Source organism: Odontesthes bonariensis, chromosome 8 (assembly GCF_027942865.1).
Source record: "Odontesthes bonariensis isolate fOdoBon6 chromosome 8, fOdoBon6.hap1, whole genome shotgun sequence".
NCBI classification, from domain to species: domain Eukaryota; kingdom Metazoa; phylum Chordata; class Actinopteri; order Atheriniformes; family Atherinopsidae; genus Odontesthes; species Odontesthes bonariensis.
In genome coordinates this window covers 6,415,389-6,429,771 of record NC_134513.1, presented here as the reverse complement: position 1 = coordinate 6,429,771, position 14,383 = coordinate 6,415,389, and the positions used below count along the sequence as shown (strand labels likewise).

The 14,383-nt window shown below is 45.3% G+C and overlaps 1 protein-coding gene across 3 annotated transcripts in view; it reads right to left on the bottom strand.

Annotated features, from left to right (window-relative positions):
- The window catches only part of grm8a (glutamate receptor, metabotropic 8a), a 250,435-nt gene extending 236,880 nt beyond the window's left edge, over window positions 1–13,555 (bottom strand). For 2 of the 3 annotated variants that reach the window (XM_075471477.1, XM_075471475.1), the window contains exons 1-2: window positions 13,364–13,555; window positions 7,148–7,969 (exon numbers count right to left, since the gene is read on the bottom strand). In XM_075471477.1, coding sequence (XP_075327592.1) covers window positions 7,148–7,690 — 543 coding nt within the window. In that variant the 5' untranslated portion in view covers window positions 7,691–7,969; window positions 13,364–13,555. Of the gene's footprint in view, window positions 1–7,147; window positions 7,970–12,871; window positions 13,226–13,363 lie in introns of those variants that run through there. The other variant, XM_075471476.1, reaches the window with a different exon arrangement.
- Window positions 13,556–14,383: the final 828 nt, after the last annotated feature.

Below are 14,383 nucleotides of genomic sequence, written 5' to 3'. Positions count from 1 at the left end.
TTGACACAAAACGGAGACCCACTCATGTCCTAATGAGTCTTCGGGCTTGCTGTTCGATGTGCTTGGTGGCTTCATTATCATCACCCTCTTGATGCATAATGTCTCCATAAAAGAAATCGACACCACATCATTACACCCCGGAGGATGCCACAGTTTCCTCAGTTCGCTGCCTTTTTGGCTTTTTTGATTTGTTCTCTTGCATCTTTTTCCATCCGTCCTTCTGCTGCATCTTTGCCCAGATATTATTTCCGCCAGTCTGCTTTCTCTTCTGCTCCTTCTTAATACCATCTCATCCAAGTCTCCTTCACACTCCTTCCCCACCTTCCTTCTGTCCGTCCTTTCATTATTTCATTAAAACAGTGAGCAGGATTTGAATAAGACTGTAGATCAAGCTAAGCCTGACCTCGAAAATAATAGCAAACCCATTAGGAATTGCTTCTGAATTGGCATCTGAATCAAATCACAGCATTCCCTGTTAATTGCATTTTGATGCAGCTGTTTTCATCCTCATGAAGCTGAACGTTAAATTGATTTGTAATTCAGGAGGTGCTGGTTTGCCTGAAAAGGAAATTGTTCTTGTGGGGCTTTCAAGTGGGCAAAAGCCTCTTGGCTGCTTTGTGTCCCAACAGCTTAAGCAAACATTTACTATCATTAAATTGCATATAGCAGCAAGTGTAGGATTTCACTTGTTCTTGCAATGTGCAAGTGTTTCATACATGTATGTTCTGTAGTGATTCCTGAAAGTGAGGATGTTTAAGTCAAATAATGTGCTGCAAAAATGTACGTCAACTAACAGAGAGCACAGAAAGCAATCAAACACGCGAAAATGAAAATATCAGAGAAATTGTACAGTGCAGCAGTCAATTCCCCAGACAGCTAGGCAGGAAAGGAAGCTGAATTATGACAGCAATTTAAAACTTTGTCTGCCATAATTCTTCCTCACACATTCATATACATGCATGTGGATTTATGCTGCATACATTTACAGTAGGCAGAAATAGACACTGAGTTGGGCTATGAATTTTTCTTTGAAGTTCAAACATCTGTTAAAATGACAGGAAACTTTAGACATCAGTAATCTGTTCGAATTAAAAAATTACAGTCTGGAAGTGCTTCAAACCATAAGCTATTCTGATGGATATGTCAGGAAGTAGTTTATCTTGTGACCCATCAGAGGGCCCTCCAGTATTAGCATGACCTAATAAATGCAGAGATAACCTCTCAGTGAATGAAAATATGGGGCTTCCGCTTTACTGGAGGCTTCAGTTTCAGGACAGGGCCGCAGACACAGGGCCACAGACACAGGGCCACAGACACAGGGGCCACAGACACAGGGGCTAGAGACACAGGACCCAGACACAGGGCCCAGACACAGGGCCACAGACACAGGGCCGCAGACACAGGGCCACAGACACAGGGGCCACAGACACAGGGCCGCAGACACAGGGCCACAGACACAGGGGCTAGAGACACAGGACCCAGACACAGGGCCCAGACACAGGGGCCACAGACACAGGGCCCAGACACAGGGGCGTAGACACAGGAGTCCAGACACAGGGCCCAGACACAGGGGCGTAGACACAGGAGTCCAGACACAGGGCCCAGACACAGGGCCCAGACACAGGGCCCAGACACAGGGCCACAGACACAGGGGCCGCAGACACAGGGCCACAGACACAGGGCCCAGACACAGGGCCCAGACACAGGGGCGTAGACACAGGAGTCCAGACACAGGGCCCAGACACAGGGCCCAGACACAGGGCCACAGACACAGGGGCCGCAGACACAGGGCCACAGACACAGGGGCCACAGACACAGGGCAGCAGACACAGGGGCCACAGACACAGGGCCACAGACACAGGGCCACAGACATAGGGGCCACAGACACAGGACCACAGACACAGGGCCACAGACACAGGGGCCACAGACACAGGGCCGCAGACACAGGGCCACAGACACAGGGCCACAGACACAGGGGCCGCAGACGCAGGGCCGCAGACACAGGGCCGCAGACACAGGGCCACAGACACAGGGGCCGCAGACGCAGGGCCGCAGACACAGGGCTGCAGACACAGGGCCACAGACACAGGGCCACAGACACAGGGCCACAGACACAGGGCCGCAGACACAGGGCCACAGACACAGGGGCCGCAGACGCAGGGCCGCAGACACAGGGCCGCAGACGCAGGGCCGCAGACACAGGGCCGCAGACACAGGGCCACAGACGCAGGGCCACAGACACAGGGCCGCAGACACAGGGCCACAGACACAGGGGCCGCAGACGCAGGGCCGCAGACACAGGGGCCGCAGACGCAGGGCCGCAGACGCAGGGCCGCAGACACAGGGCCGCAGACACAGGGCCACAGACACAGGGGCCGCAGACGCAGGGCCGCAGACACAGGGCCGCAGACACAGGGCCACAGACACAGGGGCCGCAGACGCAGGGCCGCAGACACAGGGCCGCAGACACTGGGCCACAGACACAGGGCCACAGACACCAGACTGCTGTTTCATGACCCGCATTTTCAACATGATCTCATGGCAATGAGCATGCCACTTTTTGCACATTTATGATTTATTCAAACTCTGTTTTAAAGTTTTTACATCGTTTCACACCATCAAGATGATAAAGCCATTTATCAACTTTAAACAAAACAGCTAGCTTACAAATCACAAATTTACTAACTTACCTGCTGGCTTGCCACCTAAGTGAGGCCGCAGAGCCACCAAATACAAACAAATCAGAGTCTGGTGTTTATTGTTGTCTGCCTACTGTTTAACAGTCAACTACAACAGGCCCTTTGCCAAAAGCTTATTAAAAAAAATACCATCAACAAGATAAGTAGATTTTCAAAGATAAGTGGCTCATCTGTATTGTTCTGTGAGCGGAGCTTCAGAACCTCAGTATTCAATACCTAAAGAGGTACCTCCTTTGTGCTTAGAGGAAGCCACGCAATTGTTTATGTTGCAGAGCGTCAGCAACACAGTGGTCCAGCTTAAGTTAAGCGAAAGGTGGGGAGATATCCAAATACATTCTGTTTCCTAAAAATGCGTTCAAACTTGATTTTTACTGCTCCAATGCTACTCCAGAGTGGAAGCTCTGTTGGACGCATGTGAAGCAGCGTGGCAGACCGTGGGAACGACTTCTGCTTCCGACCTTGGCCTGCGAATATACAACTTCATAAAATCCACCACCAGAGAACAGACAATAAGCCGCCTCTTCAAAGGCAACAAGACAGTGTGCGTATTTGTGTTGGCATGTGTTTGAAAGCCTCAAGAAGAATCAATTGCAACTGATGCCAATTCAATGAGAGAGTAGAGATTCCAGTGTGTGTGTGCGTGTGTGCAGTGTTTCCTAAACTCCCTGAGGCAAAGTCATTCCATTTGCTCTCACCAGGGGACAACCACCACTTATCAATTTATGAATTGAATTTCATTTTCAGCTTCTGACACACAGCGTGTGAGTGTCACTGAGTGAAAGGCCTCTTTTACCCCATTGTAAGATTTCCTGGTATCTGCGGACAAAGCTGCATGCAAGCAGCGCATTAGTTGTTGCCTTTATGGGAGGGCTTCTTGCCTTTTTGACAAAAGGACAATTTGTCACTGACCGTTTTTTTTTGTCTGTCTTAAATATTACTGTGTTTTTCAGTGCAAACTTTAGCGGATAATATCCTCCTAGATAAAGCCTCAAGGAAGTCTGAGAGGTTACTCTCACAGGTTTATGATCCATACCACTGCTGTGATTACCATCCATGCACAATCAATATGAAGCTGTTAGCTTCTGTTGGATGAGTGACCACAGAGGAAAATAATGATGGAGTATTTGGGGGAAAAAAAATAGAATTTGCTGATGAAAGGAGCAAAGGCGGTGCAGCATACTGGAAACTAATGCAGCTGGTGGAGAGGATGTTTCGCGCACCAGGACATGCGCCGTCTTTGTTAAACCTGCAATTTGAGCAACCCGGCAGGGAAGCACCTACCTGGTCTTTATCATATAAATCGATAGTGCCTCATTAATTCCATTGCCAAACAATGCACACTGAAAATAAAAGTTTGATTTAGAACATCCGCTGTTTTATACAGCCCCCTCATGCTGCATTGATGACTATTTAAAAGGATAATCACGGTTTATTTTTGGGACCTGGAAAAAAATTGCTTAAAGGCAGCTGGAGGAGGCAAGAAAGACACATCAGAGAATCAAACTGTTTTTAAATCAACTTGTAAATGCTCGGATGAAGACATATAAATCATCACCCGAGCTGCCGTTTGCATTTGTAACACATTAGTTACAGATTACAGAGGCTTTGACTTTCTGTCAATACATGTACTTTTCCTGTCTAATGTGTAATTGCTCATTCTAGAAATTCATTTGATTTGGTTGAAATATGATGAACTATTTTCCAATATATCGCAGAGCCCTGCAGAGGCAAAGCTAAACAATCAGAAAGAGATAAAAGAAATGTGCTTTTAAATGCTTTTTTTTTTCCTTGTTTATCTTTTCTCCGTTTCTCAGCGAGCTTCCATGGCTCCTTCGGGTGGTCTTGCCAGCTTGTTATGATAATCTGGTGCAAAAGAAATATCTGGTATCAACTCTGGTGTTTTTACTTATTTATTTACTGAAACACAGAAATTAGCCACCTAACATCCATTTCTATCAAGGGCAACTTGTGCTAATGATGGAAGTGTCCTGACATTTTCATCAACTTGTATTCTCACACCAGGTTTTTTGGGGGGCCAAAGCTGACTTACATACAAATTGACCTCTACATCTTGTGATCTAACTTTTGCCATGTGAAAACTTGTGCAGACTTTACTATAGGAATACATAACAATCAGAGGGCCATCTACCGCCTCATACATGTAAATAAGCTGACACCCTGCAGGTGATTTCGATGATTATAGGATACCATAATGACCTGAAAAAAAAGTCCAAAAAGCAAGCACTTTTAATGTGAGGTCTGCAATCTCTGTGCTGCATCATACCCAATATATCAGCTGATATTAACAATTCAAAAGCTAAAAGAAATAGTAACCCATTCTCATCCAAGTGTGTCCAAAATTGTGTCCAAAATTGTGTCCAAAATTGTGTCCAAAATTGTGTCCACAATTGTGTCCAAAATTGCTATTTTGGGGGCGTGTCTGACACATGCACAAGGCTTCCGGTGGCAGAAACAAGCTGCAAAGTCCACATAAGGGAGTTAAACATATGAACTCCTTAATCTCGTGGTGGAAACTTCTGATTCCCAGATCTAAGCATATATGTTATTCTCAGTTTAATCACAACTGACACAAATAATGGCAAAAACTATAGAAAACAGGATCCATGTTACAGTAAACCACAAATTTTCTTTCATGCAGTACATTTTCAGCACTCGTGTGTTAAATTCTTATGAATTTCCTCTGCAATGTGCAGCGTTGATGGCGTGGTTTCCCCTTAAGGATGACTAAACTTTCATCTTATTGTATCTTATGTCATCCCTTCTCTCCACATTGTATCACCCCGCAGTGCGGAACAATAATCTTCACAAGAGAAATGAGTAACAAAAGAAACATCAACAACTCCTGTTCGACTTGATTTCGCTCAGCTTTGATTGTCAGCAAAAGGCTCCCTCTGCTGCTAGGCACAGAATAAAAAGTGGAATATTTCAAACAATCTGTTCTTAGAATCTCTTTTGTCTGCTGCTAGATTAAAAGAAACACAAACACACTCTCTAGCTCTGCTGTATTTGCTTTTTGGCCCCCCTCGTGTTGAGTGGGCGACTAGCTGTGACTGGCACTGTCGGATTAGCCCATTTAAAAAGACATATGTTTTCTCTCTGCATGTTTATGTGTGAGCATGTGTGCGTATCCTCGATACTATTTTCAGACCATGGTGCATTATTCATGTTAAAGCAGGCAAAGAAAGACGCAGGCCAGTGGTGTATAATAGCACCGCCCCATGCCTGATGCTGACATCATATCACAGGCATACTGCAAGCACACACACAACATACTATACAGATGTGTTCACTAAACACTGAAGACTCCCACACAGATCACCGAATCATGATCACCGGACATACAACACACACATGCTATCATTACACGTGTGCACACAGAAACACACACAAGGCTCTAAATCGTATTAGGCAAATGAGAGTGAGGCACCGCAGAGGCAGAAAAGCGTTCTGTTCGAGTGCTGTTGCTGTGACAGATCCTGGAATAAATCATGTTTACTTGTTGTTGTTGTTTAATATGCAAATCTTGCGTTCAAAGCACAAGCCAGTTGTTAACATGTGCGTTCAGAAACAATGTCCTCACGCACATTAAGAATATGGATTTTTATGAGCCAGAAAAAACAAACACACACACACACATACACACACAGTGAAAGAGTGTGGGATAGATGTGGATGTGAAATGCCATGGGCGTCATTACTGCACTCATATTTCATAATCATACGGCTATCCATCAGTCCTGTGCGGCTAATGATGACAACGGGAGCACGCTCGCAGAAACACACACACACACACACACACCTGTAAATACACAACTATTCTGTTGTGGACATGAGAGCTGGAGGAAGGACACAAACATGAGCGGCAAAAAGAGTTGCACACACATGAGCACTCACGAAGGTGCTCAATTAAGCCCATGCATGAACTAGAAACACAAAACAGTGTCCTCGCAGGCAACACACACACACACACACACAAATCTGCGCCGCAGTGAATGAAGTGGCTGTTGATAGATTTCAGCTGTAATTGATACCGCTGCTTGGCAGACATTTTTATTTGGCTCAACCACAAGTCAGGAATGATCTAAAGTGTGCTGAGCAAAAACACACAAACACACACAGACAAACAAAAGGCTCTTTCTTACAAGCATCACTTGACACATCTCAACACATCAATGTCTCATTTACACACGTTTGATAAAATTGCACTTTTGGCTTTGAAAGGGAAATGAACACGCTTTCTATCCTCTGATTGGTGAAGTAAGAAGGGAAGCTGCTGCAGACACAAACAACATTCTAAATGGTTGTCATCTTTGGACTGATCTCATCGACTTCTATGTGTGTTCCATGCCAATCATTCAACCTGCATTCATGGGGCACAGCTACGAACACAACAGGTGAAAAAAGAAAGAGAACAATAAAGAATTTTACCTTAAACAGGCGCAGGATGTTGGCCACCATGATGGAGACTGAGCTGGCTGCAGCTCCAATCACCCCAACGATTTTATCCGGCTTGGTGAAGATTGGAGGGTCTCCATTGGCACAGCGGACATCCGAGCCATCCCTCTCTATCAAGGCCTGCACGAATGTCAGGGACTGCTCCAGAGCATACGTGTCCCTGGAGCAGGTATCCAAGATCCGGGCCCCCAGTGTGATGTTGGGCAGCAGTTCGGGATCCTTATTGATGAGGTCGATGGCAAACATCATGGCTTCTAAACGATGGATGCCCTTTTCTTTTTTCAGCTCCCCGCATGGTGTGCCACGATCGCCCCGAGAATGCACTGGAAATAATCCGCCAAGGATGATATCACCATCCAGTCGGATGGAGTGAGCGTACTCCGGGGCTGCCTGCGGATCTATGGGGACTCGCTGAGGGGAGGTGAAGGGAAGGAGCCAAGTGTAAGAAGTAGCCACGAGCAGGAAGATGAGAGATGGAGAGTGGGGGTACCAAGTTGGGCTCCAATGAGGCCCCATGATGAGAGAAGAAATTTAAAAACAAGGAAAGCTTTGAGGAGACTTCCAAAATGCACAGTTTTTAAGAGTAGAAATGTTCAGCTTTCCTACTGGTCAACAAGGTAGGGGTAAAGGACACCAAGGTGTGCAGCGAGCCAAGCCCCATGAGCCGATCATATTCCAGAGAAGAACATGCAAACTCAAGGAGAAGCGAAGAAGCAGGGCAGTGTAGCACTGATGTAGAGGATATCTGGTTAGGTGGTAGCGCATGCAATCCACAAGTCACATCTTTCGTAGATCCTGTTGAAAGAGACAGAAACAGGATGTCTAAATATCAGATAGTGTGTGAGCATCTAGCTGCTGCAGGGGTGTTAGGCTCACCTGACAAACGGGTGGAAACCAGTCACAGGCAAGGCATGAATGCAGAGTGACAACCAAAAACTAGCACAACTAATACACATGAATGCTTGCAGAACTGTCAAGAATTTGCAATCTCTTTCTGTAATTTAAAATCCAAAGCAGATTGTAATGACCTCTACGGCCTCGTTTTCACACACACACACACACACACACACACACACACACACACACACACATCTCTTGGCAGAGGGACAAGAGAAACAGCTGTCAGAATGACAGCCCGCGAACCTCGTGGCGAGCTCCTCGGGCTGTTCGCATGACTACCCTGCTGCAGTGGCGGTGAGAGAGAGAACGAGAAGGATGAAGAGAACTGGGGGGGCGGAGGGTAAAGAGGAGGAGAAGGAAAAAGGGAAGGAGAGACAAAGAGAAACCATGTGGGGCAGCGTGAGGGAAACGGAGACAGCAGAGAAAAGACAGAGAGCAGTGCTGTGGAGCAAATGTGTTGCATCATTCAAACACCTGCCGTTTCTGCTGCAGTTAAATGAACACATTACATCCAATGCATCCTCCTCCACAGACACTCACACACACAACTTCATATCGCAACAGGTATAGTCAATGTTGAATGTTATGTCTTGACATTAACAGCATTAAAGGTTGCCGTATCTGGTCTCACCCACTGCAGGGAGGTTGCACCTCCACCCCAGGCAGCAATAATATCATGTTCTGCCCACTGAACTGCGCATTAAACAGCAGTATTCTTGAATAGTGCAATAAGTTGGTTTGGGCTGGGACTGAAAATTAGTTATGACAAACTGGTGGATTTCTACATAGTACAAGTGCTAATGTGCTTTCATTAGCTGAGACCCCTGGGAATTTATTTCCTCATTTGCCTCCCCTGATCTCAAATACATTTTGTGCATGCGGCCTGCATCAAGAGGCGATTTGTACAGATTTCAAACCCTAAATATATATTTGAACGTGGGGTTTATCTGATCAACTACAGATTTTAGGAATTTATTTTCTCTTGCATTACATTTTTTTTGGCGAGATTTACAGTTAGCTAACATAACATGTATGCAAGTATTCTGCAAAAATAATTGAAACAAATTGTAAAGTGCTGCAGCACCTCTTGTCACCTTGTTTTTACCGCTGCCAGGTCTGCTCTTATTAGTCAAGATCAAAGGCACCTTCTCATTCTTTTCCAAAATAGCCACTCGAGAGGCATTACGCAAATGTTTCACGTGGTTAAGAAGACACTTGATGAAACAAAGAGGAACCCCCAAAAGAATTGAGAGTGGATTTTGCATTGTATTCAACATTTTTCAATCCATTACCGAGCTCCATTACAGAGACGCATCTCCTTATGTAATTTCTACACATTTGGGCCATAAATCTGAAACGCCATTCTTTATTATAGTCGACCTGCTTACCTAAATTCCCACTAGCTTTGCTTTGGTGGTGGCCCATTTTACACAGTCAACATTGTTAATTAGCTTTTGCTTATCTTTCCTCAGAGAATGCTTTCTCAGCACAAACAAATCCCAGAGTAATATCCTAATGTGAAAGGAATGGTTTTGGAATTAAGCTTATTCACCTTACTTACAGGTAGATGACAAAACAGATATCAAACTCATGTCTTTGTGTTAATTAGAAGGCCTACAGGTGGCTACCATAGGTTAGTGCAATGGGACACAGGTGGGAACAGAAAGCCTGCTTTTCCATTTGCATGCATTCATTTTATTTTTCTAACACTGACCAAAATGACTGTTTGATTACAGCTTACTGTTACCTCCCGTTTCGTGTCTTTAACTGTGTAGTTGTAGCCTGGAACCTCACATAAATACAAATTGAATAACACTGTTGGCCTCATTACAGTACAGTTTGAGCAATCTTGGTTCCTGGAATTCATGTGGATGTTAGTTTGACACGTATCGCCCACCCAAGTGAACAGCAACAATTTTGTCATCTTCAGGGGGGCAGTGGCAATTCTTGACAGCAGCAGTCTGTCCCAGCAGGAGGATGTGCCTCCACACAACCTGAAAAAAACTTCTCAGGAACATCTTATGAACATAACAAAGAGGCGAAGATGCAGACTCTCCAAACTCTCACAGTCCCTGTACTGGAACAATCCCGATCCAAGTATGCTCCGAGCCACAGCCAAAAGGACCCAAAGATTCAACTGCCAATGCCTCACCACAGGCGATGCGCAGAGAACCTGCTTCCATGCCCATTTTCATTTCCATGAAATGAAGACAACAAGGGGCGAGGATACTGGTTGAGCGATGAGCAGATAGAATACAGCTCTGGAGTGATACACGAAGAAGCAAAGCTAGAGAAGATGCACAAGGACAAAAAAGGAAAAGAGCAGGAGACAAATTTAAAAATTAAAATTTTAAAAAACACAGCAGAGAGAAACAAATGCAGGAAGAAAAAAAAGATCTCACAATAACAGTTCTTAAGGGACGGCACTCAACCTTTCCTCTGAGCAGATCAGTGTTGGTTATATTCAAGGCACGGAAACCAACCTGACAAAGCAAACAAGGCCCCGGATCTAAAGAGTCTGTTGAGCATCTGATCTCGAGGCTCCAGTAGATCATTTTTCAAAGCTCTTTAGCAATAGTTGACCGAGTCTTGGCTGTATGACCTGGATTAAGATTCACTTCCTATTCTTGAACTACCTCTGCTTCTGCTAAATCAAATCTTTCACTACCATTCCAAAATCTCATAAGTCCACACTGACAGCAAAGTAGCATTTATAAAACTTTTGGAAACATTCTCCGGCCCAGCGTGAATTTACCCAGAAGGACCACAAACAGGTTTTGGACTCAGATGCCATCACAGCGTGAGACACACTCTCAATTAATATTATTCAATTCTGTCCCAAATAATTCATCACTTTCTCTCCACTCTAAAAGGAATTGGGTCAAAGCCACTCATACAACCAAACCCCCAACTATGATTAAAACCCCTGCTTTATATAGGCTATTCTGCTCTGATTCATCACCATATTCTTCTCCCTGCAACATTGTTTATTCAACACCTCCTTGGATTCGGGCTCCTCTTGGCAAAAACACAGTGGGGGCTTCTTAATTAGACTTGGGGGGTCCCAGTCATTAACCTGATACTTCATTACATGCAACTCAGATTTACATCTGACTCCAAATCTAATGAGGTCCAACACAGATCTGTTCATCGCCGCTCCTGTTTTTGCTTCATGGTAATATGAGTCAGGCATCTGACAGGGAGCCCTCATTTCATTCTGGTAATACAACCAGAATGAAATTAGAATTTGGAAACTTTTACATTCAGTCCGGCTGTAACTACATGCCAATGTCTCAAGAGGGCAGCTGGAAAAAAAAATCTGATCGGGGCAATGTGTGAACGCCTGGTGACTGAGCAGGGGCTCTGAGGTTATTAAAAGTTTCTTGTCTCGTTTACACTCACACTCAGAAGATTATCACATTTCCGAGGGGTGAAAAGAGGTGACATCCTCGCCTGTGTGTTCATACATCAGATGACAAACCAGATTTTATTCTAATCATCTTGGCTATTAGTCCCTCGCTCCCACGAGGGTCCTTATGATGCTTTACAAAAGCTGAAAAAAAACGGATTTCTTTCCCCTTATGGCTGCGCACATGCCAGAGGAGGAAGACGAGGAGGTTCCCCCTGCTGTTATGGTTTGTGGCTCAAAGATGAAGAGGATTTAACCCCAAAAGGCTTCAGCGGGCTCATCACTCTTTTTAATTTACACCCACGGCTGGCTGTCAAAGTGAGTGTCTCCCACTCCTCCTTGTAGTCTGGTTTTATTTCCACTTCTCTCCTCCCTGCGTCATCCCTCACCCCCTACCATCTCCTTCACTTCCATGCACTTCTTTCTTTTTACCCACTTTCTTGTTGCTACCATCCTCCGCCCTGGTCTCCTCCGCCTCTCCCTCGCTGCTGTATCACATCACCTTCTGCATGCAGGCTTCTTCATCTCTCGTGGGAGAGTGCTGCTCTTTTCAGAAATTGATAGCTTTTCTGCCACCCTGCTCTCTCCCAATCGCTCTCCTCCAACCTCCCTCTCTCTTCTTGTCCAAGAGTTGTGGTCAGTCTATCCACTATCTCCTCCTTTCTTTTTTCTACATCTGCTCGTAATCGACATCATGGGCCAAAGAGCCACTCAAATGTTGAGCTCTCCTCCTCCCCTACACTCACACGTTCCCCATTCGTCATGGGCTGGTCCTAATAGAACAGATACAGAATAATAGAGATGAAAAAATATTTCATGCAACCCTATAAAAAAAAAGAAAAGAAAAAGCATTTCATGTTTTTCTCACGAATGTTACCTCCACTTTCTCTGTCCCTCGTTGACTGCTTCTCATATAAACGCAGCTTTCATCGCCAAGAGACAGAAACACACGCCCGTGACGAGATGAAGTCGTGTGTCTGGAGATAAAACGCAGCCCACAGGTTCAAAATCAAGACTATGCGAGATCAAAGTCTAGGCATGTATGCTCATTATGGAGCCCTATAGGCTTCATTTTGTACAGCGGCGGTGGTATTCTGACTGCACCCTAATTAAGACACTGCCATCCGCGGTAAAAGCGAAGGAGCACCGGTGGGGGAGAGCAAAATGTCATTCTCATTAATTAGTGTCTCCGGTTCAACCCCCACCAATACTGTCCATGAGTGAGGCAAAGCTCTTAATGTGTTGTTGAGACGGTAGTCACCTACCAACTACGATGCACAGGACATAACTGACTAAAAGCCATCACTAGAGGAATGCAAGGAGGCAACACATGTCTAAAAACACACACGGAGAAATTAACAGACAGATGTAAGGGCAAATTGAGATACCTCTGGGTTCAGAAAATCAAATCCCTCACACAATGTGCGAAAAGAGAAGCTCCAGCTTCTCCCCCGCAGACTCCTTGGGGTCCGTGTCCGCCTCAAGCAACTTCCTTGCGGAGCTCAGCAGTTTCACCCCTCAAGAAAATATCAGTCCTCCCCAACCGAGGTTGTTTCTTTTTTCCACCGCAGAAGAAAGATTTGAAGACAATTTAGACCATCCGCAAAGCGAAGACTAATGAACAATATAGCAGGTGCTGGGGGATAAAGTGCTCAGTCGTGACCAGCTTGGCTGCTTTTACGCGCAAAATGCAACTATTAACTCCGCACTTGTTTAAGGAGACAATAGAGGGAGGCTGCCTCTGTTGAAGTCGATAACCAAGACTGAATCTCAGATACAGACAGAGAAAGAGGGAGAGAAGATGAATAAGAGGGGGTGAGGGGACAGAGTGGAGGAATTCATCATACACGGCACTGATCAATAATGTTGGTAAAACCCACCTGATTTGGATCCATAGTCCTCTCAAAGCTCCCCACACTTTGCGCATAAACCCTCTCCTTTAAGTCCGCTTGTGCTGCTCAGCGCACGCGCGCGCACACCCCTCGATCCCTCAGGTTTTCGGTGCTGAAAGGGACAGCGCACGACTCCACCGCCGACTGAGAGCAGCGCTGCATGGGGCATCTGAGGCGTCGCTCAAACCGCGCGCACCAAATCATCGTCTTAATTGTGCCACCGTCCTCCAGCGAAGTCCACCCATTCAATCAAGTTTATTACTGATCAATCGGATCGATGGTTTCCACAATACGGGGCTTTGGTTGTTTGAACACATTTATAAGTCATCAAAATATGCCCACACAGGCGTTGCGCCTTAATTGCCTGAACTTCAATCCATTTTCATTGCGCCCCCCCCTCCCCTTGTAAAAACAGAGCGCCGTGGCTCTGAGTGGTGAATGGAATTAAACAAATGAAGCGCATCCCATCTGCTGTGTAATAACAATTTGATAAGCTATGTGGAGTCAGAGACCAGGCAATCGAAAGAGACCCGGGTTTTCTCTCGTGTGACAGTGTTGCAAAATGTGAGCAACATGTCAAATTTGTGGATTCGCAACTGCAGCGAAGGGTGGACAGGCGCGAGGCAATAACGCCATCTCGCGGCCAAAGTTGCGTCAGTGCAACACAAAACCAAGCAGGTGTGGGTCGCCCTACTGTCACCTGAAAAACACAAAGTACAGGAATTGTTCCTCGGGGCGGGTGTTTGTAAAAATGAGCCACAGGATAATGGATTTCATGTCATAATAAAGGAACAGAATTCAAATTTGATTCAGCTACATTAATAAACTATTACAAAGAAATGCATTAGTGATGATAAATCAATAGCAGAGCAGCACTAGAGGTCATTTTTCTCTCCTAATACCTTCACTTTAAATGCTTTCTGTGTATTTTAAAATGATTTATTATATGTGTATGAAATATCCAATAAAAGAAGCACTACACTTGACCAAAGGATGTCTGTAATTCCA